The sequence below is a fragment of the Heliangelus exortis genome, chromosome 2 (genome assembly GCF_036169615.1).
Source record: "Heliangelus exortis chromosome 2, bHelExo1.hap1, whole genome shotgun sequence".
Taxonomy (NCBI): Eukaryota; Metazoa; Chordata; class Aves; order Apodiformes; family Trochilidae; genus Heliangelus; species Heliangelus exortis.
In genome coordinates, this window is record NC_092423.1 from 116,935,090 (window position 1) to 116,961,566 (window position 26,477).

Here is a 26,477-nt window from a genome sequence, read left to right on the forward strand (position 1 = left end):
CAAACTGTGCATTAGATAGGAATGAGCTATTTCCTTCTATGACTGTTCCCTTCAGCACTGGATAATTGTATCATTTTTTCCCCATAACAGCCACCTCTCTGCTACACAGCAGCCAGCATGGCATTCAAGCAACTCCAAGTAAGGAGAGCTAAACAGTGTAATTTATTCTGGCACTGGAAGGAAAAAAACATTCAAAGAAACAAAGTCTTGGCTTTGGAAGGAACAATTATGTTCTGTTGCTTTTTATTTTTATCAGTATGAAACAGTCAAGAAATCTTTGAGTTATCTGTAAGAGTAGAAATGAATGCACAAGATGAACCAGGTAAGGGAAAGAAACTGAAACCCCAAAGGACTAAGGCATGTTTGTTCAGGGTCTGAGAACTGATAACTATATGCAAAAATAGGTTTCCTATAGTGAAATTACCTCATTTGATTTCAGCCATCACAAGGCTGAAATAACACATAAGATACACGTCAGACTGCACTGAGAAATTTTACTATCCTCCAGTTTTAATTATGGCAAGTTATTTAATCAGAAGGAAGCATCAGCTTAAGTATATAGGCACTTTTATCAGAAATGTGTACACTAGAACAGGTTGTATTCAACTGATCACATGATTTCAATGTTCTTTTTATCCAAATATAAAAATCTTATTTTTAGAAAAGCAGGTCTGGAGAAAAAAGAACAAACATTCAGAGTACTCATCTTCTAGCTGTGAGGAATTAGGTTAACACAAAACACTGTTGACAGGCTCCAAAGGGGACACCATTCAGCACTCTTTCACCAGAGGAAGTGCTGTTACATCCAGAGTTTTTTTCCTAACACAAGATAAGTATCTATGAGGAGAAGGAAGAAACACCCAGGAATCTTCATAGCTCCAAAAGAATCCACCCTCCCATGGGTGGTAAAAGGGCACTCACAAGTCAATTCCTTGTTCTATTATTTCCTTTTGTTGCTTTAGGACCTCAAACTGCTCTGGGTTGTCAGTGCCAGACATCTGTGTGCTGTAACTGCCAATTCCTGATGAAGCAGTAGAATCCAAGGAATTTAAGCTTCCATATCTGTTAATTGTCTCAGGGTGCTTGGTTTCATTGCTGTCCTGTTCTGTTGGTTTTTCTTGGCCTATGAATTGGAAGCAGTAACACATATACAAAAGATATACAGTGAAAAAGAAATTAAGATTGCAGGTTATTCTTCAACTCCTCACTGAAGGCTTTGAAGACTTAATACTGTTATCGTCAATCATTTATTGATTTTTATACAGATATTTTGCTTTTGTTTCTGTTGTGCAAATAACAAAAAAAAAATCTCTACAACATATCAAGGAGGATTCTTTCAGTTCATGATATACCAAAAATGTAGCCTTAAATTACAACTATGATCTCAAAGCACTTGGAAAAAAATATGACACCTTATAAACCCAATTACAGATCTTTTATTTTTAAGTCTGATGTTATACACTATTCTAAGCCATTGAAACAGAGTGTGTAAGTGCTTAGGATCACATATGCCAAGGAGCTGGTGCTCTCAGTTTGCAAAAATCCTGTGCAAACAACCTCTATAAGGGTTATTACTTTACCTACCAACTTTCAGTCCTTAATCTGAAAATCCTAACATAAGCTTAGTACTTTCCACGTCAGTTTAGATTTAAAAAAAAGTAATGATTTAGTTGCTTCACTGCTAACACCATTCAAAGTTCTATAGCTATTTATTAATAAATAAAAGAAATGCTCTCCATCCAGCTTGCTTTAGGAGTAATTTTATCAATGAAGTAAGAGGAATTTTGTGGTATTTTTAAAATTAGAAATACAGAAATAACAGGATTTAGTAATTCTCAGTGTAGTAGCTTTCTAGGGATTAATACAATTCATAAAAGACAACTTAAGACAACTTGTTCAAATGACACCAGTCCAAACTTACCAATATTCTACCAAAGAAAAGTTTATTTACTCTCTTTTTTAATGCAAGAGTAATCTGGACATTAACAGTATGAAAATACTGGAAACATCAACCAAATTCTTGCAGCAGTTCTTCACTGAAACCAGAAGAAACACAGCTCATGTCTTACCAAGAGTTGTCTGAGAATTGGGATTTACATATTGATCCTTACTCCACTCCACCATGCACTTCAAGATTGAAACTAAGCACTCCAATCCTTTTTTTCTCAAGCTTAATTCCTAGAAAAGATATCAAAAGCAATACATGAGTAGAACCAAGCATAGTCTGGGGCACCTCTCCTGGGAAGACAGGCTGAGAGAGCTGGGGTTCTCCAGCCTGGAGAAGAGAAGGCTCTGGGGAGATCTTATAGCAGCCTCCCAGTACCTGAAAGGGCCTGCAGGAAAGCTGGGAAGGGACATTTTGCACAGCCATATAGTAGCAACAGGACAAGAGGGACCAGCTTCAAACTGGAAGGAGGCAGATTTAGATTGGCTATTAGGAAGGAATTCTTTACTGTGAGGGTGGTGAGACACTGGAACAGGTTTTCCAGAGAAGTTGTGGATACCCTCTCTCTGGAAGTGTTGAAGACCAAGCTGGATGGGGCCATGAGCACCCTGGTCTAGGGGCAGGAACTAGATGGCATTTAAGGTTCCTTCCAAACCATTCTATAAATCTATGATTCTTTCCCAGGTAACACAAAGCTTCATAAAATTTGTTGCATTTTTACCTGAACATTGGACATGCCGAGTTCTTGGCTACCCCTTCCTTGAGCAATCTTTGATAAGTCATTAACCAGTCTTTCAAATATATTTGCTGCATTTAAGTCACAATCATAGTTCACGTAAATGTCCACTACACTCTGGGCATCTATAAACAAAGTGACACTGTCAGATTTTGAACAAAAACTACATGATTCAATAAAAGGCAAGTACAGTTTTGTTCTTTAGCATAAAAATGTATAAACTAGAACCAAACGGTGCTTAATACCTGCACATATCCTTGTCAGGGTTTGTATAACCATCCACTTATGATCAAATGAGCTAGTAGAAGTTTCCAAGATATACAGGAAAATTTCTTTGAAGAAAACCTAACACATATTCCAGGAAGAGGGAAGAAAAAAAAAAAAAACCTATTACAAACACAGTCACTAACTTTGATGGCTGATATTTGACATAATTATGAAAGCAGCATTTTAGAGGTACAGGAGATAAGAAAAAAAAAAAAGAAGAAAAGAAGGAAATATAACTTATACCTGATACATTCAAGTTAGAAATTAGAATTATTACTTATGTACTCCTGGATTTTTTTTCTAGATAAAAAATTTGGTTTATATTCTGATCACTCAAAAAAATAGAACAATTGGGAACTCTGTGAAGCCCAGCAGGATAATTTAGCCTAGCAAGAAAGCTAAGATGCTGTTAGAGTTCATTTGGGATTATGAAAGGAGATGTATTACCTCACCAGAAAATATCTTCTCTCTGAGGTGATGATTTTATGGCACAAACGTAACAAGCAGCCACTTAAGACAATTTAAGTATTGCATATTCATTAGATGGGAAACATCTTGAAAAAAAGAATCACTTTCCAGTATTACTGGAAGAAGGGTACGGGTAAGGCACAGCATTAAAAAATGCATCAGGTCCACTAACTGGAAAGTTACTCTTCCCTAAAAGAGGTATTAATTTTCCCCCAAATCACTTCAGTACAGATGCTTTTGTTTGGAACAGAGACTATTTTATCCTCTCTCAATCAGTTCCTCACCAAATCCATTAGTATTTTAGCTGAATATTTCAGCTGAGAACACTTAACAGCTAGGGCAGACTTTTTTCTCACTTCTTCCCTTAGCAGCAGCAACTGCTATAACAGGACATGAACTGAAAATGTGGAACACTACATGGCATTACATCAACCATCCTACACAGCATTACATCATAGTTCTGAACTTCTGAGAGATCATCTCTTCACAGCCAGTTGTGGCTACCAAAGTCACTGACATATGCTTTTTCTAGAATGCTGCCAATAGACTCAAGCCATCAAGATCCTCTTCTCTGGCAGCAGCATGTGAACATCTAAATATATAAGTACCCTTGGGTTTAATATTGGATATGCTCTTATACCACAGAATTTTAACAGAATTTTAGGCTATTAGCCAGGTACAGAGAAGCATAAGGCTGATTTTGCTTTAAGTCACATGCCTGGGGAAAATGGCAACATTGATTTTTAAGCAACTTTGATGCTCAAAAGCAAAATGCACCAACAATATTCTCATTTTATTGGCCTCTTTAGAGAAAGAGTCACAGAGCACAACCCCAATTGCTAGTCTTAGTAAGGAAAACATCCCTACAAAACATCAGGAGTTCAATATATAACAGATCAAAGAGTTTTAAGTACTTGTACTAGTTTCAAGAACTAGTACTCAAAGACTACTGATTTTAGCTACAACTTCGTGTAATCCCGATAGAGGAATAATAAAGATCATGCTATGAGCAATCTTTAGTTATATATCTACTGCTGTATGATTTTTTAACTAAAAGCCAGTCATGTTATTTACCCTCTGGAAGAGGGATTTTTTTTTTTTCTCTGGTAGAGAATACAAAATAAGAAGTCACAGATGGAGCAGAGAAAAATATAAATAAAATAAAAAATATAAATAAAAATTAAACCCAAATCTAAACTAGGAAAAACATTTTCTAGAAGGTCTGCATACTACAAAACCTCTTCAAATCTCTAGGCTTCTGAGACACAGCTTCTTTGCTTCTGGGGCCAACTTTGGAAAAGAATATTTTTGAATGAACAGTTCCTTAAAACTGTACTGATTATTTACATTTCTGGTATTTAAAAATTCTCTCAATGTTACTTATTGAAATTTATGTCACAAAATTGAGACCTTATTCCTAGCATATCAGAAAAGTAAACCAGAAAAGAGCTAAATATTTTGTTGGATCAACTGAAAAGAAGGAGCTTTGAGAGTTTATTCATAGTTATGAAAAAGTGGTAAGTGTAGTTAAATGCACCCCAAATCCCCTGATATCTAGGTCTTGATTTGCTACACATAAATTAATTTACACATTTAGAGATACAGTTACAGTTCAATTGACAGAACTCAATTTTAAGTCAGAGGGCAGCATTAGCTGAACATTTAAATCCAAGAACCATTTTGAGGGCCACTTGCAACAAACTCTGAAACTATTATTTCAAAATATGCCAAAAATTTCTTACACAGATTAAGAATGCAGCCTCAGTCCCAAAATATATAGATTTTGCACATTATAAATGAGAGCATATGGCTCTCCTTACAGCTCCAAGACATTAACTGAATGTAAATTTATCTACTTGTCTACCCACGTGTTCTGGGTAACCTTTAGGATCTGTAGCTGAAAGAAGAGGAATTCTCAGATCACAAGCAGGAAAAAGAACATTTCTAGAATTTGCTGTCCCTCCTGCTTTGTAATAGATGGATACTTTGGCTTTCACATTTGTGAGGAAGAAATGGAGCCCTGCCATGTAGTAATGGTCCTGATTTAGCATAGTCTAGAATCTGCTAAGATACTGTAAGTTATCCTATACCCAGTTTTCCTCAGACAGCCCTTCGTTTTCTGCTTGGAATTGGAGGAAAGGTTTGCAACAATAGAAGCTCATCAAATTTCTGTCAGGGAAGCTGGCTTGCAATGCATTTCCCACCTACACACTGACTTGTAAGATCTGTGAGCACATAGTGAGTCCAACACTTTCTGAGAAGCAAGCTGTGCAACTCAAGAGCTGCTCAGCCCAGTCTGATGTGCTCAACGCTGCAAATTCACTACAGTCATGTAGAGCACACACAGTTTGTCCTGAAAGTCTTCAAAATACATCATAATTTCACAGTACATGAATGAATCATGTATCAATCATCAAAGCTGTTTATCTATCCAAGCTATGTTCAAAGAAATATTGGAAATCCTATTGTTTCTTCTGCAAAAAGACTTCAAAATAACTCGGTAAGTGATCAGAACACTATTCCCTTTTTTTGTGGTACTGGCAAAATGAGGTTCTTCCTCCAAAGCTGCCACAACATGAAAAATTACACAATAATATCCATAGACGAAGAAGTCTCTGAATTCAAGGTCCTTTTAACAGCAACATTACCAGCATTTCTCAGCATCTTTTCATGTACTTAACCTCCACACTTATGGGGCAATTCATAGGCTTCAGTATTTTCATCACCTCCCAAAACATAAAATTACCAAAATGACCAGCAGGAACACAGTGCATACACTACTATGAGTCAAGGAGCTAAACAGTGACCTTTTGAGACCCAAGGAAGTAAAATCATCTTTTTCATGCCATACATTGATATAGGCCCTGATATACAAAGGGAAGTAGCTACCATAATCCAACAGCCAGAGAAGGAAATCAGTTCAAGTAATCTCAAAGAGAATCCACAATGCATTTCAAGTCACTAACTTTTATTCAAGAATTCCTTTGCAAAACCATATATCACATAGTCTTTTCATGAGTGTGCTCAATTTCTTCGTTTGTAATATGTAGGGTAGAGCTAAAGCTTTCTAAGGACATTATTGAGCACTGATTGGACCAAGCTTGTTCAGAACCTCTAATTTCTCAATTTCAGCATCATTCTGTGATAAATACTGTGCTACAGCCAACTTATAATTTGTTTTTTAAATGAAGGTAACCAACTTACATAGTAATAGTAATGAGTAAGTTATAATTTCCAAAATTCACCTCAATCACAAACAGTAAAAGCATGTTTGACATAGTAAAATTTCTTATGTTATGGCCTATTATTAAGTGTTGAAATGGTCTACTTCTTTATTAGGCACTTCATTGAAAAATATGATGGAAAATTTTTTTTTAACAATCCCACAAATGTTTATCCCATCACTTTCCACCAAAGAACTTAACACTATTGCAAGGGTCACGTTGCTTCTGACATTAGAGAGCAAGTCTTAGCCCTTATATTTTCCAAATAAATTTCCTCAAAGTGGGCTTTGAGAGCAAGCAAGTCTACTACCACTTAGTGAAAAAGAGCCTCCATACATTGAAAAATCTGGCAAGTTTAAAGCAAAACCTGAGATACAGGAAGAATGTCCCCCCACCCCCCTTCCCCTTTAAGTTAGAAAGTTGTGAACATACCTCAATCTGCATCTTTAGATGAGTCTTAAAGTTTGAGAGGAGGGTAAGAAATATGGAAAGTGAAAGCTCAAAAACCTCTGGAACTGATGAGACTCCATTTTTTGAAAGTGCAACACAAAGATACTGCTTAATAGCATTAATAAACATCTCGTTTGTCCTGAAGACAGGCCCTGCATTTTGCAGAATTGAAAGAAGCAACTGCAATGAAAGGATCTTCGATCGCAGTTCATGAGATCTAAAATAAAACAATGTAGTGTATCAGCCCAGGGAAAGTCATAAAAATTAAAACATTCTCTTGAAGAGTCAATACACCACAATGATTTTGTAAGTTAAATGTTTATGAAATAAATTCAAATTTGACACATCCCATCTAAAATTTCCAGCCCATCTACAGAGCCCTGACTACCAAAATGTGGAAATTCTTCTTCCTCCTCTATTTCCCACCAGTATGGAAAGAGAGCTGAAAGACCATAACAGACAACAGCTGTTCTTGCCTGATCTACTTCCTCCCAACACTGAAATCTCTTTTCTCAAATAAGAGTATTTTTTAACTGTTTATCAGCCACTGGCTCCATCTTACTCCAGGAGCAGCTAAGATACAGTGTGCATTTTTTAAGCATGGCAGTAGCAAAGTCAGGCAAGTGCAGTATTATCAAGTATTCAACAATAATGTTATGCTTCTTAGAGACTGATGTAAGCTAGGATTCATGTCAGACCTGTGCTGTCATTTATGCTTTAAAAAAGAAAAAAAAAAAGAAAAAGCAAAAAAAGAAAACAACAAAAAACACCCCAAAACCATCTACAGAAAAAGGTGTGAAGGAAATCTGCATCCATAAAAAATATAATGGAATTTAAACAGCATTCTGGGTGAAAGCATTCTCTCCTTAAGACTCCTGATGCTCCTTCCCACTTCTCATTATCTCAAGAAAGACTACAGTTCTTCTGAAGTACATGCATAGACACAAATGGCTTTCCCAGCAAGACAGTCCACAGCTTTCATTAAACAACCACCTACTGACAAGAGATCAACCATGAAACAATAACAGGAAATTTTTCATGCAGTACAGCCCAAACACAGTAAGGTGCATTTCAAGTCAACCAGTGACACACACAATAGTCAGGCATTTGCTGTATACTGCAAATACACAAACTTAATGGGAAAAAACCCAAGTCATTCCAGTTTAGCTAAAAACAAAAATTCAAATTAATAACAAGTATGTTGTAAATAAACTCAATGATTTCTACACACTGGCAAGGTGGAATGGGGAGGAGAAATAAATCTGGAAGCATTTCAAACTCAAAGAACATAACCTCAAACTGGAGACTTTTTGGCTAAAGATGCTTTTGAGAAGCAAAATGTAACCAGTCAGACTGAGTGAGGAATTCGTTCCTTCTGTTCCTCCTAATGGGCTGCAGGTCAAAGTTAATACCCCAAAACAGCTCCCTGTAGGAGTTCTTCAAGAAAATGCCTGGCTCTGGACACTGCACAGCTGCATGGAACCTGGAACCTAACATAACCCTCTCCTCTGATGCAAAACAGTACGTGACCAGACCATACTTTGCTATGAAACAGTAATTCAAATATCAGGAGAATTCAAACCATAAAGAAAATATTAAATGTGGGCTACTTCCAGCAAGTGTCAGCTTACAAGTGCAGTCCTGACTTGCTGGCCTTATTGATTCAGTATTATGTGTAAAACCCACTTAATTTAAAACAACTCTAAGGACTAAAATCTAGTAAGTGAGCCTTCAACACATTTCTTCCCAATCTTATTTTATTCCAGGGAAGGAGACAGAAACTAAGCAGGTTCCTAGGAAACACAAACTCGATCTCTATTCCCAGCTCTGTGATTGTAAGCTAAAGCTCAGTGTCCAGTTACCTAAAATTTAAAAATATTTTCATTACAGACTTCACAGTCGATTTCATTGGAAAGAATTTTTAAAGAGGCAGTAATGACTTTATAAAAGTTGTAGGTATCATACGTCTCCTCTTCTAATGACAGTATTTTTGTAATAGTTCAAAAAGCCATCAATGCCTCAGAACCACTGATAAATTCTAGGTGTTTCTCCAAACACAGGATATCTCTGAATGCCTTTGCACTTAATTCCTGTTGCCCTAAACACCATTTCCTCCAATCTGGTCTATATGAAGAGTTTAGTCAGTTCTAATACAAACGTCAAGGACTCCATGAATTCCAAGTGAAGCTATGGCTGCTCCTCCCCTCTGAAATAAAGCCTTTAATAAATGGATAGTCTTTACCCCAGAGAATCCACTAAAATCCCAGGATTTTCAAGGCATTTCCTGGAAGACAAATTCTCAAAAATAGGGAGGAAAAACCTCATGCCTCACTTCTCATTCTTGAATGGTTTGACTTCCCATAATGCATCACTAGATAACCATTTGAAAATGGCTCCAGACTAACCCTTCAAAACCTTTTCTACTACATATTTTTTTTCTGCTTATTAAGTCCATGACACATATCAGTGACTCAGTTAAACTGCCATACAGTTAGCTGCTTTGAAAGTTAGACACTGAAACAGTAAAGCTGATTTTACTTTGAAGAACATCTCAGGCCTTACACTGTCATCAGAATCCATCCTACAGTTTTAAGATTTTAGGCAGAAAAAACATTCCTCTTGAAAATTAATAACAATTGTTCCTAGTGTGCAAAAAAATATGTATATAAATTGTACCAGAGATCGGAAAAGCAAAGTTCTTTGCTAACATTCAGAACTAATACTGCCATCCATCTACAGAGGGGGATTTTTAAATTTTTTTTTTGCTTAAAACAAACAATTCCCTAAACCAAATAGAAAACATGGAATCATCAAAGAACAAGATTTCCAAAACTGCCAAATGAATACTTGGTTTTAAGAAATTTGTGTTTTGATTAACCAGGCTGTCCAAAGTGTCCAGTTTGAGCAAAAGATTGAAACACTATCACATTTATCATAAGTGGTATCCTACTAAACTGAGGAGCTTCTATTAAGATGTAGTAGAGCTGGGTGTGTGGACTGGATACCTAATATTCAAGTGATGTAAGAAACCCTGAGGCATAAACAGTAATGGTTATGAATGTAGGTATTAAAAGCAGAGCAATGTTAGCCAACACTAGAAATACCTGAAGATCCTCACAAACCCTTCTGAAAAGCATTTTAAAGGACAACTAGGAAAAACATTACCATTTACAGGAAGTATAAGCATTGTTAAGGAACTTATAAACATAGAAGGGTAAGAAGCAGTTGCTTTCATTTGCCACACAAAAGATGCATTAAAACATAAAAGTACCTTCCTTCAAAGTTTCTAGGTTCTTTTCACCATCCCATTACTTCATCAATAACTGAGAACACTCAAAAATAGTTACTAGGTTTTTTTGTTTCCAATCAGAAAAGATTCATTATGAGAACTCTTCTTCATGCCACTTACTTTGGATCTGGTGGTCCATCTGACAGGGGCTTCATGGAGAGTTTACACAGTGACCTGAATACAAGGAAGGCATCCTTTTGTAAAATGTGGGAAAACTTAGCACCAGGGGTAGGTCCTGAAGAATTTCCAGATTCCTAAAGAAGTTAACATATTTCAGTATCCCATTTTGCATTAGCAGGGTGTGCAGGGAAATCCCCACCTCCTAGCAACAAGAAGCTAACATATCATACAAATAAAACCAATTCATTCTATTTAACTTTGTGGTTCCAAGACTAAACTAAAACAACAAAACATCCTGTATTCCAGTTAAAATGAACAGAATCACCAATACAGACTGTAATCTCAGTAAAAAGTCTGAATTAATTAAAGACTGTCATAAAATTAGGTAGGTCAAGTTTAAGTAAGGTAACTTGCAGTGCATTGTATTCAGACATTTTCAGTAGATAACTAGTTTTTAAAAAAACTGACATTTTAGTAGAATGCAATTAATGACAAATCTGTGACATACAACTGGTAAAATTTCTGTGGCAGAATAATCACTCCTATTACTAAGTTCTTCTAATTATGTATTGTTGTCCCTTGTATAAGCAACACACTCAATGTTAATCTACCATTTGTATGGCAGATGTGACCACAGCTTTTTAAGCTTAAAATCTATTATTTCCAAACCTAATTATACTGTACACTTTGATAGCAGATATCCTTTGTCAGTTGATAGCACATACACACTGAGATCTGATACAACAGAGCAAGTACATTTTCACATCTTTTTTTGTAATGAAAATCAGATCCTCTCAGACATGAAACTTTATCTGAAATCATTGCAGCAAGGTCATTCTATAGGCTTGAGATATCCATCATTTGAAAAGAGCACACTGAAATTATACAAGTATGTCTATAATTGGCTTATGTTCTTCACTATGTATATTGAATGCTAGTTTTATATTTCTCAAGAGAACTCCAAAAAAAATAGAAATGAGTTTTCTAATCTTGGAACACTGTAGCCTATGAGGCAGCTACAAATTCACCCAAGTAACATTTTTTATGAAATTATATTAAACACTGTCTGCACATGTGCTGGAAAACACTTTAAATACATTACTTTTTCCGGTATTTCCTAATTTATAACTGCCTGTACCTGAGTATCGTTGGAAGAGACAGATAATCTGTCATCAGGTAAAGATGGTGTATAAGCAACAGAAATTGGAGTCCCTGGAATTCCATTTGCCTGAATGTTTTCACTGTCACTGCCATCCTCTAATGTTACAATTGTGCCGTCGCCACTTGTACTTTCAGCGGTCCCTTCCACATCTATCAGAAAAGATATTATAAATTATATTATAAACAAATGTTACATGAGAAAGCAAATTAAAATGAGCCTTTAAACATGACACTTAAAAGAATCAAAAGCAAAGTATCATAAGGAAGAGGTTAAGTCAGAATTTAAAAGGCACTATGTAAGGAAAAACATGCTCTTACTTCTCACTGATGAAAATTACAATAAAAAATGACTTGTAACTTTACATTTCCAGGTTCATCATTCTACCAAGTGTCCAGGAAGTACCAGGGGGAAAAAACATTGCTGATTTGATATACACTTTCCACCAAACTGAAAAATGTAGTACTATACTAATACTACAGAGAAAGGCTACTACAGATAAAGAGTTTATATGGAAACAAAACAGAAAAATAAAAGGAACAAGAATTTGTATTTTAAAAAGAGGGTTAGCCTCTAGTATAGAGAGCGTAAATTAAGGTATCAGATCTTGTCCATTTTACTACTAAATAATGCACAGCTAAAGCCAGACGATTGAAACTGTTTTCTTCAGCAGATGTTCTTTAAATATTGACATACTTTAGTTAAATGTTCAGAAGCGTTAAAATAATTTTTAATACCAAGATTCAGACTGCAGTCGCTATTGACTAGACAGAGATTAACATAATACCTCCAACTACTATGTTCACCATTTCCTGCACAATACTTTCTACAATTTCTTGTGCCTTCTCTTCATACTCATTGCTTTCACCATCATACGTTCCTCCATCAGCTTTAGAAAGATCTTTAAAAAGAAAAACAAACCCCAACAAATATTAATGAGAAGCTCAGAAATGAATGTGATATTTCATGTGCAGTTAATATTTTGTATTTAAAAACTCAATTACTAATCTATTAATAGGAGAGTATATTAAAAAAACCTCTGTGTTTGGATGCTTTGAAAATTGTATTTGCAGAACATAAGCTCTGTTTGACCTATAAATGGTAATTAACCCATTAGCCTATGCCAGCAAAAGGCATCAATTTTGTATTTTCATGTACAATGAGCACTGAAAACTTACTGGTTTTGAGATGTCATTGTCAAAAACTTTCCCAGTATTACATAGATGCAAAGAGGAATCTTTGCAACATTGACTACAACAGAGTGTAGGACTAAACAATACTGGTGATAAAGTATGAAAGTGCTAACAAGGGCAACAGAGGTTTTGCATTAGTCAACTATTTGAAATATACACCTGCCTCCATATTTCAGAGAAGAGAAACAAGGACAGTCCTCAAGCTTTTCTTTTTACAGACCTTTTCCCTCCCTCCATGAAACAGAAATACACACTGATTACTTTCTGCTGCTGTGGCTTGGTCAGCTTCTGTCTGTTCATTTTCAGCACTAGAAATATCAGATCCATTTTCTGCCTCTATATCTTCTTGAAGGTTCTTGTCCATGTCACTTGTGCTGTGGTCAAGCTCTCTCTCATGTTCTTTGGACAGCTGATCAGCCTGTGCTGGAATATGTCTCAAATGAGGCGACTCAGGCTCATGATGGCTTACTGGAGACTGCTGTAAATGGTGGTGTTGTCTATGTCTTTCCTTTTCCATCTGTTTGGCTTCCTGAAGCTACAAAAACATTGCCATCAGGCCAGAATTTCATTCTCAAAAACTAAACAATGAGCTGTATACATATTGTATGCATTATTTTATAAACACAAAATCTCTGTGGTCTTTGCTTAAAAAGTGCTTTCATAAAGCTGCAACAGTACATGTAAGAACCTGTGAGTTACTAGTACACATTAAAATGTTAAAAAACATAAATTATTTCATGATTGGAAAGGTTTTTTGGATTGTTCTGGGGGGTTTGTTTTAATCATGGGTTACTTTCCTCAGTGTTTATTATCACAATATTGGAGCATTTCACTAATATTTCCCTATGCATTCTTACACAGCTAGTGAGGCATCTCTTGACAGCCTGACAATAGAAACTGAAGTTGGATATATACATTAAATATAGAGGACAACTGCAGTAAGTTGAAATCCTATACATAACCCCAGCCCCCTAGAAACACATTTCCCACCTACTCCAAAATGCAAAACACAACAAGGTAAGATACCAGATCTTTTTTATTCCACAAGTATGCAAGTTAAGGAAGGAAAAGAACTTAACAATAATGACATAAATAACTCAAGCTGAATTGCTTTTAAGAGCTATTTTCTATATAAAGATACTGAGATACTCACTGCTTGATTTTCCATACGTGCAAAAATGACATTCAGCATTTGTGTTAGAGTGGCCTTGGCTGTGGTTTGATTTATGAGATTTTTGCTTGCTAGATAAATATTGTAACATGTTCTTACAGCTTGCAGCACAGTTCCTTCGTGGATTTCTATGTGTTGAGATGTTACTGCAGTGAGCAAAGCCTAAATAAATAAATAAAAACTCATAAATATTTTTTCCAGTCAAAAGCTTTCTTGTCAATCAAATAGTTCGCAAATCAATAAATACTTACATTACTTTAAAAATACAACCAAGCCCATATCTTGAACTGCAGTTCAAGTAAGTTTTTCCATGTACATGGGTAGCCACATTGGGATACAGAGCAGTTACATTAAATTGACAGTGTTTTAATCAACATACCTAGGAAATACATGTTTCATAGCATATAACAACAAGAAGTAACCAGTTAATGGAGTTTGGTCATAGACTGAGGCTGGGCTACCAGACAGGTAGCTAATAAAAGGCACCCTAGAATTTTCTAGATATAAAACATGAACAACCAACTGACTACCTGATAAAATCTAGAAAGCAATCCAAAGAGTCCAAAAGTGGTTTTACAAATAAATATGTGTGTAAAACAAAGACTGAGTATAAGATTAGGCAGTTATAGCTGAAGCAACTAGCCTTTCCACATACTTTATTTGGGTATATGCTAAATTTTTTGGTTGCATTTTCTGTAGAAATGCACTTCTTTCTTTTCACTTGAGCTAGTATCTACTTCTCTTTTTTTGCCAAAAATATGCAAATAAGCCACTGAAAGATCAGACAACCAAGAAGTAAGGAACGTATTATATGAGGTACAGGTAGACTGGATTAAAGAGTGGAAACAGAGATGAAAGTTGAAGACAGATTCTGAAAACATTGCCAGGTGTGTTAGAGAGTGGAAGGAAAGTGAAAAAGTTTGAGCCACAACAAATATTTTTATAATGAACTCTGTAGTCTAATACAAGAAATCAATGAATTTTATGTACTAAAGACTTTGACAGAGTTAGTGATTTAGTGGGCTATTTAAGGAAAGTAAGAACTAGAAGCACTGGAAAACTCACACTTTCCTAAGTTTGTCACAGTTCAAGTTATTAAATGTTATGTAATTTACTCATGAAACCATGCCTCACTTCTCTTCCTGACGTCAGAACTGCTCTCCACACATGGTACCAACAACTGGACAAAGAGTATCCACTGCTCACTCAAACACTTTAAAAATCACTGCAGTTTAACAGGAAAAAGAAAAATAAAGATTCACCTCACAGAGTTGCTGCTGAAGAGACCTGAATTCTACTCCTGGCTAAGCAGGCCATGTAAGGTGCCTTTTTATTCTACCTGTGGTGCCTCAGTGGACATAAATAGGCATATACATAGATGACTGTACTTATATTTCTTATTGGAGTGTAAACATCCTTATCTGCATTACCACTAAACAGCATCTCACACTGCAATCTGCAAAGCAGCACTGCCTAAATGCCTACTACAAGTCTTTTTTAATCAAAAATCAAAAGAAAAAATAATCCAAAATCTATTCAACCAACTGAAGAAAAAAAAATTGCAGAGGTAGGTGAACTGTAGTCAATGGTTTCATTAAAGGAGCTTAGGTCTCTGACCACTGATACTTTTTTTTTTTTTTTCCTCCTCAAATTCAGTTTACATGTCACTGGCCTTCTGAAACCTTCTGAAGGTTGAAAGTTAAGTTGAAATTCATTTGCCCTCTCTGTGCAATGATTCAGTAACTCCACAGAACTTACTGATACTCTGCTTCTGCTAATGGAAACATCAGCCAGGTAAGAGGACATACAAAAGCTGTAATATAATCCAGTGCTGTATCCGGATTGGGATGAGTGACAAATGGTGACTATGAGTGGTCCATACTGGAACCAGTACTGTTAAACCAGTACTGTTTAATATCTTCATCAATGACACTGACAGCAGGATTCAGTTCACCCTCAGTAAGTTTGGAGACAGCACAAAGCTGGGAGGTGTGGGTGACATGCCTGAAGGACAGAATGCTATTCAGAGGGACCTGGACAAGCTGGAGAAGTTGGCCTGTGTGAACCTCATGAAGTTACACAAGACCAAATGCAAGGCCCTGCACATCAGTTGGTGCAACCCTCAGTATCAAGATAGGCTGGGGGATGAAGGGATTGAGAGCTGTCCTGCCAAGAAGGACTTGGAGGTAGTGGGGGGATGAAAAGCTGGACATGGGTGGGCAATGTGTACTTGCAGCTCAGAACTGTAACCTGGGCTGCATCAAAAGAAGCACCCCCCTTGCCACTTGGCAGGGACACCTTCCTCTAGATTATCAGAAGGAGTAAGTTTAAAAACCACCACCAATTTCTCACTTGGAAGATACCATTTAGGATACAAAGGTTTATCATTTAGGACAATAATTAATAGGCACAGGTGGGTGGGGATCAATTCTCCATCTCTTTTGTTCTAGCTATGTAATTCATACTTACTCCTTCATGTCACTTTGTCTCCTTACCGAATTCTTAACTACCCAAATTGAAGTACTCCACCTCTATTCAGTGATATCTTACGGAGAGTTTTCCCCAACTTTTAGTAATAGGAGATCATGCCTCACAGTAGAAAAGGTGACAAGGCTACAGATGGATTATGTTTTTTTTATTTTAATTGGCTTAGGAGCCTATATTTCCTGAATTTCTTCTGTGCGCTCATTATGACTACTAGAGCTTGGCTCTTTTCATGCCACCTGATAAGGGGGTGTGGAGTCAAAGAAACGTTTACACACACACACACACACACACACACACACACACACACACACACACACACCCCTCTTTTCACATACTAATCCAACTTCACTGAATAGCTTCTATGTAGACTGAAAAATCAGTCTCTCCAGCAGGGAATCTCCTTGCAGATATCTATCTATCAAAGAGTTAAACACTGCTACAGAGGACCTGACAGTCAGTTCTTTGGTTTTCTTTTCTACTCAGGCACTAGAGACAACGAACCCTAACAATTACAATACATATTTGTAAAGAATTATCTTTTTTTTTTTTAAAATATATTTCACATTTCCATTTAGAGTCATCCTAAGGCTATCAGTCATGCTTCATGTCTCAGAGCCACTTCTCTTCCTCTACTATCACAACTGAGCAGAAATATGAGAGGAAACTTGAGACAGAAAATATTTTACAATTACTTACTGACACCATCCTTCCTTCTTGGTAGTTTTAATTAATGGATCTATTTGACTGTATGCCCTAAATATCACCTCATTCTGTATCCTAGAAGAGTTCATCACAACTGGCATGACAGCTAATCCCAAGAAACCACAGCTTACAACCAGAAGCAGCAGACCTGCACCTCTGAAACCCGTGTCAACTCACATGTTAGAAAATTTATCTTTCCCTTACTCACTTTAGTGTCACATTACTCCCCAGCCTCACTCTGAGGCCAAACAGCCACTGAATCTACTGCAAGGAAGGAGGATGAGAGGGGAGACAGATGAACAGAAGGCAACCACCTCAACAACAGTCCCCAGTTAAGCAGGATTAAGCATGAAGTCTCAAACTTCTGCAGAGCAATGCACGTCCTTGAGGGGTGAACAACAAAAGCTGTGACTGTCTCCCAGTCATACACTCTTGCTGCTTACTTTGCAACAGGTCTGGGGCATGAAGCTACCTGTGCTATTTTAATGGCCATGTATTAATGCAATTAAAACCAAACCAAAAAACTCCATGTGTTCTTCCTGTTCTTTGGGTTATGTTTGTTACATTTGGGTTATGTTGTTTCAGAAGTGATTTTATTCGATCCAGACTATTAAACACATGCCAGGACAAGGTGTAAGGTAAGACAACATCTAGGACAAAACCTAGAGAGAAAAATCTGGTCTGCAGAGGTTAGAACAACAAAGCTACAGTAGTGGCTCTGCTGACTATGGAGTTGCAGCATCAGGTTGTTCTTTTCCACCATGGTAAAAATTTCTTCCTCAAGGCTTCTTGCAGCTGAGTTCCCACTCATTCTTGTCACACTTAGCTCATCTGTTTTCATCCAAATATCTTCAGTGTGAGCTAAGGAGAGATGATTAAAGAAAAAGCCTTCTTTCCTTCGCTGTTCTTCAGGCACAGAAGGAAACCTTTGTAAAACCATGACTGAATTTTGGGAAAAATATAGGGCACTTAAGTCCTTAAACCACGAAGCAAAAGATACATCAAATAACCTTCACAGATAAATACTTGTTTAACTTATGACAGTTAAAAAAAAAGTAAATGTACAGAATGCAGTAATGTATTCCTCCATGCAACGTTTTATTTGGGAACAAGGGATGAGATGATCTGCTTTTTACTATTTCCAAATTATTCAGTCAATTATGTTAAAGGCCTACATTTACCTGACTTAGTTTACCAACTGTGAAGACCTATGGGAATCACAGACTTGCTCGGGCTGGAAATGACCTTCAAGATCATTGAGTCCAACCTTGTCCTACCCCTACTACCCTATTTGTGATAACCCACCACATCCAGAGAATTTTTAAACACATTCAGGGATGGAGACTCAACCACCTACACATTCGAGGAACCTTCAGGACTGTTCTCCCTTTGCTGTATTATATTTCCAGAAGATATCTGGGAAGTTGAAGTCCCCATGAGAACAAGAGTAAAGACCCTGAGGTCTTACCCAACTCCCTATAAAGTATCTTATCCACCTCCTCATCCTGGCTAGGTGGCCTGTAGAATACAGAATACACACTACAAAGGTATGAAAAATAGAAAAATACACAGTTTTCTTCATGCATGCTCTTACAGTCAAGAGAATTATTTAAATAAACAGTGTCCTATCCTAGATTCTACACCAGATTTTAGCAACAACAGATTAATTAACACTTAGTATTTTATTAAAATTATTCTTTTCTACTTAATATAAATTTTAAGACTAAAATTATCTGTATTCACACACACATGGTCAGTCACCAGCCCTGTATCATACTGAAGGATTATGACTGTGGAAACTGCAGAACTATGTTCCAGTTTCTCCTATGGGAGGCCATATAAAGAATGAAGAACAGAAAAGTTTTATTTAGGTTTATCACTGTAAAGTTAGGTGTTCAAAATGAGCTAGAATCTAACATGGAATTAAACTGATACCTATTTTGCAAGGAAACATGTTATTTCTCAAAAAAATTAAATTATAAAATGACAGGATAACATTTTCAGGTTAAGTAACCAGTCCTAGCCATTAATTCAAAATAAAAGCCTCAAAATACAAAGATTTGGGCAGGAAACCTCTTGCCTCATCATTTTATTTCTCAAACCATTCCAGAAACCTCAGCTCCTTTTATTCTCAGCAGACTTAATTTTCGTAGGATTTTTTTATACAAAAAGCCACAATACTACTACATGGTATTGTGGATGATTAAGTTACTTAGCATTCCACAGTACTGAAACACAACAGAATATAGAACTGAGTAAGTTTTTTGTGAGGGTCTTCTCAATTTGGAATCTGTTTTCACATGTTTTGTCAAAATTCTGTCAAACCTACAATTTTCCTCATTCCTCAGAACTAGTTAGCTTCTGCAGTCTTCCCATTCTGTAATCCAACTGATTTGTCCTCTATTTTTAGTTATTTTCAAAAGGTGAATTGTGCAAGCAATGTTTGATTCAACTTTCCTTCATCCATGGCCACTGGTCATACTGAGGGCCTGACTAGTTGTAAAAAGCCACATAGAGGTGTTAACCTTAGAGCAGCTTGTTGCACATGGAAGACCCAGAAAGCAGGCATGAAAATAGCATTCAACTTTTCAAACTACAGCTATCAAGCACACACACAAAATTTTCTTTGCCAAACATGAGCAAGTTAAGTTGTAAGACTACCTAGATAATAACAAATACTGACTATACAGCAGACCAAGGAAGGAAAACATATGATAAACATTTGACCTCATGTTCCATCCTTCTTTCATCTCTATTCCTTCTTCACAGATTAAAAAAAAAAAATTAAAAAAATCTTGTCATAATTGTAGTTCTTCAGGAACAAAGGTCAGATAGAAATGTAAACAGCCCTTCAACTAAACTCTCTGCAGGTGTCAACAGGAAGTTTGCACACATGCACCACAAATGCCATAATAGCCCCAGCAGAGCAAGCCTGAAGGCAATAACATTCATCCAAGAGAGGCTGTTTCAAACATAATTTGAATTAAACAATTTGCAATGGCAGCAGTAGCCTAATTACTTGCTTTCTTTCTGCCCCAGCAATCCTCACCATAACAACTGAACAAAATTTGCATGGTTTTCTTTCAAAATTACACTAAATCGAACTAAATTACAAGGGGAGGAGAGGGGAGTCTGGTTCATCATGGAGTTCATGCCAGGTCATGCCAGTCTGGTTCATCATGGAGTCTGCAGATGAAGGAACAAGGGGATTACAGAGCTGAACTGTGGACATGCAAGCAGAAATAGTGCCATAAAAAGGCAGGCTGGTCACCAACTCTCAGACCTTAGATACCTAAAAAAAGGCATATGACACTCCTCAGCCTCAGCAAGATTATTTCTTCTGCAGCCAGCAGAATTCTCAGAATGCCTAAGTGGCTCTGGTTGGGAACCTACTTCAGATGTCTCCAGCACTGGAAGTCCATCCAAGGCTGGCTCCCAGATGTTAAGACTGGGGGTAGGATGCTAGGTAAGAGGTGTCTGACCAGCATGCAGAACTGAGATAACCCCTATCATGGAGCCTGAGTGATCATGGCTCTCAGATTTTACCATGCAGTCCTGCAGGACCACTGCTTGTGTTGTGAATTAACTTGAGAGCACCAGCACAGGAAGGGAGAGACCCAGGTCCCCTGCCTTCTACCTCCCTGATGGAATTAAAATTCTTCAGAGTCCACACTCATCACCAGGACCCCAGAACAGTTTGAAAAGACACGATCCATCCTTCAAATCACACTGGAGAAGCAGGGTCCACACTCAGTCCAGAACTGAAGATTTATGAAGCCTAAGTGAATATAACTGACTCAGCAGTTTCATTAACCCTCCAGAGAAAATAAAAAGTTCTGGTCTTTCCTAAGGTTATTTCAAATGCTGATGCTTTTTATAGTGTTTAGTGTACTGGATGAACACTGAGTCAAACAAGCCAAAACAGTACTCTCCACTTTCCCAGGCATTCTAACATAGTAATTAGCTAGTCAAAAAACGAAGGCACTAAATGTAGTTTTGCACACTCAGTGCATTTTACAATTGTTCAGGAATTTACTTTCTCAACTATTTTTTCTGACAGAGGAATATCAGCTTACACATAACCACCCTTCAGGCAGGGAAAACTGGAATAAAACGCATTTGCAGAGTAGGGTATTCCAGTGAGAGGGAGATACAATGGTTTCAGCCCCTGAAAGCTGAAATCAACAAAAACTTTTAAAGATGAAAAAATGTCTTAAATGCTTGGGTGAAACAACACAACAAATCTACACAACAGCAATGTAAACCAACATTTGTAATAACTATCTGCTGGAGAAGCTCTGCACTCCCAGTGTCAAGAAAAACCAAGATTTCAGCTATAAAAAAGCTAGGACAAAAAAGCACCCACCCTGCAGTAAAACAAGTAAATACAATCTGAAAGAAACATCACCACCTTATGACACATGCATACAAGAATATGAGGTAACAAACACTCCTTTCCTCCTAAATAACTTAAGCTGTGTTCTTCATTACTGCCCATCATCACAACCATTCAGAGACTATTGCTACAGGAGTAGGGTATAGTATTCCCACTAAGTGGCTAGCTTCTATTAGCTGGCATAATAATTTCTCATAATTAATAGGTGCAAACAGAAAACTAGTAAGGTTCCCCAGAAACACTTTTTTGTACAAACTCCACATGCAATATTTATGGAAAAAAACCTAGACCTCCCCTTCAAGCTGTCTAGGACACAGCAGCAGAAAGCTACCATGGTAACGACTGACTGCCAGGTTGACTTGCATTTCATAAAGTAATTCCAAAGTGGATTTAAAAATCTGCTGCTTAACTACCATCTTCCCCACTGGGAGTGCAGGATTATTCGACAGTAATTCTTCACAATTAGTGAGCTCCACTGTTATTCTGTGAATGAAATTTCACTCAGTGGTCTGAGTGCAAGACCTCAGGTCACAGTCATGAATTCACTCAAAATGCAGTGTGAGAGAGCAAAGGAAGAAATATAAGATGGAATTTCCATCTCAAACAAACAGGATCAGGAATAATTCTATTTACAAACTAATTACTTCTGCTTTTCAACTTGAGCCCATGAATGTCTTCCTGCTATCACCACTAAAAATACTGAAAGTATTGATTGTATTACCTTTATTATCTGTAGCTGAACCCCTTCGTCTGTTTGAGGGCCTTGAAAACAGCCACATATTGTCTCGATAATTCTGTCAATTAATTTTTTGCCTGGAGCTGTGCTGTCTGGAGCATTCCCTGTCAAGTGCCCATATGCTATAAGTTTCTGGAGAGGAGAAAAAAAAAAACCAACATAAAGAAAAGATTAAAAATAAGTCAGTGTTTCATTATAATAAATTCACTTGAGAGCTCTAACATGTACAGAGTAATTAAAACAGTACATTTTATTCCAAGTTTCATAAAACAAAGGATTTTTTAAAGGCACTCCAGATTTATTCAATTTTCACTCAGCAACTCCAACACAAAGTTTGTCAGCAAATTTAACATTAAAACTTCTGTTCATCAGTTAATGATGTTCAAAAAGAAGCAGTATTCTAAAAACTAACTTATATCACACAAGTCTTTACATATATTCAGCACATAAATGTTTTTAACACTAGATAAATCAGCTACAGATGTTTTCTATTTAAGCTACTAGTTAGTTTTCTGTTTTTAAGTATTCTGTTATGCCTTTCTCTCTCTACGTCTTCGATACTTTGAAAGGGAATTTATTACAAAACTATCAAAATCCTCTTCTGAACACCTCAAGCATGAGAGTACTTGCAAATCTCCAATGGCCCACCTACCTAAGAGTACAGAAAGCAGCAAGGCATTGTAGTGCAACAGCAAGCCAGGCATGCCTGTGCCTGTGAATGTAATTGTATTAATTAGGCTCCTCAGGAGAAGAGCTACCCTAGGTAGTTGTATGCTAACACACTGAAACTCAGCCAAATATGTAACTGTCTGTGGTAATATATATACATAAATAAATAGGTACATGCATTAGTAACACGACAGACACAGATTCACCTCTTGTCAGAAATAGATTCAAATTGGCTTTGTGTGTAATAGAAGAAAATAATAGAAAACCAATGACATTACATGACTGTATTTCCCTTTCAAATTAAAAGAATTTGTAGCTGCTAATTAATGCTCATCTTCATACAGACCTGTAAACAATCTAGAGATGTACTGACAATCCTGGGGCACTTTGACTGGCATGCCAGTTCAAATGGTAAGAAGTATTTGTCCGCTTCAATGAAGCTTGTCTTTGATTTCACAGGTGGAAGAGTGCTTGAACCAGGCTTTGCTTCTCCATGGGGGGGACTAAACAGAATGACTGGATTAGAATGGTGTAAGAGTTCACTCAAATCATTCTCACCACCAACACATTTATGAATGAAATAAAATATCAAGAAAATTAACATTAGGAAAGAGTAACTTCTGCAAGGTTGACACAATGGTAATACGGTTGTATAAATATACTTAACAGCTCTTACACTCCATCAAACTCTTTCATTGATCAAATTCACCCATTTGCACATTAAGTAGATATTCAGTGGTGCCTCCTGGTTTGAAGGCATAAAGATTTCTTTCCTCTGAAAATTGTCAAAGACACTCCTTACTTGGTTGGTAAAGGCAGAGGGAAGAAAGGGAAATTTATTCAGCATCATTTCCACATTCCATCGCAAGTCCCAGAGAATTCTAGGCAGAAATTTTACTACTAGAACAGACAAAAAATACAACTTGCCAAAGATATTTTTGCCTTTTTTTTTTCCTCCTGGATGACCCTGAAAGTTAATAAAGTAGTTGAGCAGTTATTAAGATAAAAGTTTGCTTCACTACTTTAGAGAAAGTACTTTGATCCTAGACATACTTAGGAAACAAACAAACAAAAAAGAAAGAACAAAGTTTGGGGGATGTTTTGGTTTTTTTCTGTACTTCATATAACTCTAAAGAACTGAAGAGTACAGTGATTACCATTGTATCTCACTTGGGCAATGTATCTGAGTGACTATACAAAATTTGAGACAATTATTAACCATTGAAGTCTATTTTTTACAGCACCTTGAGAAAGGGCATGATTGATAAAAAGGACATTTAAGATTGGGTATTTTTTCGCTGATTTATGTGCATCATTGCAGTTTGACTTAGACTCAAAACAAGTTGTTTGGATTTTACTTTTCACAGAACAGCTCATCACCTTTATATAAAGCATTCCTAAACTTTTTTGTGCACACACGTATACATACACATCTTTACATGAGGGGTGAACAATACTGTCTTACAGAGACTTAGTAAGTTGTATAAAGAAAAAAAAGCAGAACTTCATATTCTGTAGGGAAGGATTACAAAATTCTTCTAGTAATTCAAACAGAGCTGTGCAGAAGAACTAATTTCAAATCCAGGCCCTATGTGTGTGTTGCAAATTAAAGGAGAAGCTTCAAGGAATGCAGATGGTAGAAAATATACTTTCTACCAAAAAAGCCCTCCTTGCTTAGGCTGCTTAAAAAGGGCAGCTAAATTCTAATTTGTGATAGTTAATAGTGTTATTCTACTAAATAAACTCTCTTTTGAAGGTTTAAGAATTTATCCTTACTTATTTTTTTTCCCGAAGAAGAGCAGAGGTTTGTTTTTCTGTTGGATGCGGAACATTACTCATTACCCAATATTGTTTTGCTTGAAACAAAGCTCTTTTGGACAAAACCCAAATCTGATTAAGTTGCAGAGGAAGTACACGATCCTTCTCTGTTCTAGAATCTGTCTGAAATTCCTATAAAAGCTTTTCTCTGAGGAATGGAAGGGTTGTATTGCTTGCTTAGGTCTTACAACAGACTGATCTTTATCTAGTGATTATGTTTAGTGATACCATTAAAATTAGGTTGAAAGACAGTTCCAGAGATAAAATCCGAATTTTTCAGAAACAAGAGCAGGCCATGATGAGATTCCAAAAATAAAGAAAATGAGATTCAAAAAATGAAGAATCTATGTTACAGCAATTTACTGAACAAGCCTGGAGCTTCTCTTAATTTAAGGCTATCAAAAAAGGCCCAAAATAATAAATAAGGAAGATGTCTCTGGAAAGATAACAACTCAGTAAGCTCATCATGTAGCTGTTGATAGGAAGGAAGGGGACAGCAGAGAGAGGGGAGAAGAGAAACCTAAAAGTCCTCTTCTTCATGTTAGTCGACACACTAGTTCAGCTGTTGGTTTTTTTTTCCCCAGCAGACTGTGAAACCAACAAATGTTCCTAACAAAACTTTATTCCACCAAGGAACACAACAAGCATGAAGATTATGAAATACATTGATATAGACACGGGAACAGGCTAACTTACAGACTTAACAATTGCTAAGAATTATTTTGGCAGCATTTGCTGTGAAATGGTTACATAAATCAGCCTGTCTCCATCCCACTACCAAACACTGGCTCTGTTTAAAAAAAAACAAAACAAAAAACAAACCAAAAGAAGCAGTTTTCCATCCTAAAGTTCTGGGAGGTGGAAATTACCTGTTTTCCAATGCATTCCAAGTTAACTGGGAGATCAGTTTTGTCAAACAGGGACTGGAAAACTTGACAGAACTATCACTACAAGCCCCTTGTTGGGGTACTCAAATCTAAATCACAGAAATAAGAAGCTGAAAATAATTCAATAAACTAAGAGGTTTTTCTATTTTAAGGCCTGGAAAAATAGTATTTTCTACTGCACCGAAGAAATTTGACGTCAGAGTAAGGATAGGGCAAATCCATTCACAGTTACCAAGTGTAAAAGCAATGCTTTTACAGCAGCAAAAGGCTGCTGTCAGACTAGAGACAGCACTGAAGAAACCACAATATACTTGGTAAATGTACATAGGCTAGAGACATACAACATTACACCCTCAAAATCACAATTCAGATATTAACAGGACATAATTTAAGCATCTGAAAGTTCAGAAATGGCTGAACCATGCTTGTATACCTCATTATAATTAATCTCCCTCACCAGTTGTAACACTTGTCCTCATTCAGTGCACAGAACAAACAGCACTCACTGAATATGTAACATTAAACATTTTTTCTTCAAAAATGTTGACTTCTGCTTTATTTATTCTACTCCAAGTAAAACCTATTACAAAAACATTATTAGTTTCTGTCGGAGACTGTCTTGTGGTTTTTGGTGCAATTAAAATCTGAATCTACACAAATATTAAATTTATTTTCACAAAATTACTATGAGCTGATGGCTTTGACTTTATTTTGCTGGTGGAAACTGAAAGTCAATGATTCATTCAGATGCACCCATGAA

The 26,477-nt window shown here is 36.7% G+C and overlaps 1 protein-coding gene across 4 annotated transcripts in view; it reads right to left on the reverse strand.

Annotated features, from left to right (window-relative positions):
* The window catches only part of ARFGEF1 (ARF guanine nucleotide exchange factor 1), an 88,529-nt gene that overhangs the window by 28,119 nt on the left and 33,933 nt on the right, over positions 1-26,477 (reverse strand). For 2 of the 4 annotated variants that reach the window (XM_071737713.1, XM_071737714.1), the window contains exons 3-14: positions 23,359-23,515; positions 22,329-22,475; positions 14,005-14,184; positions 13,113-13,386; positions 12,446-12,559; positions 11,638-11,810; positions 10,500-10,633; positions 7,073-7,307; positions 2,927-3,026; positions 2,667-2,806; positions 2,070-2,178; positions 922-1,123 (exon numbers count right to left, since the gene is read on the reverse strand). In XM_071737713.1, the coding sequence (XP_071593814.1) occupies positions 922-1,123; positions 2,070-2,178; positions 2,667-2,806; positions 2,927-3,026; positions 7,073-7,307; positions 10,500-10,633; positions 11,638-11,810; positions 12,446-12,559; positions 13,113-13,386; positions 14,005-14,184; positions 22,329-22,475; positions 23,359-23,515 (1,965 nt within the window). The other 2 variants (XM_071737715.1, XM_071737717.1) reach the window with 2 other exon arrangements.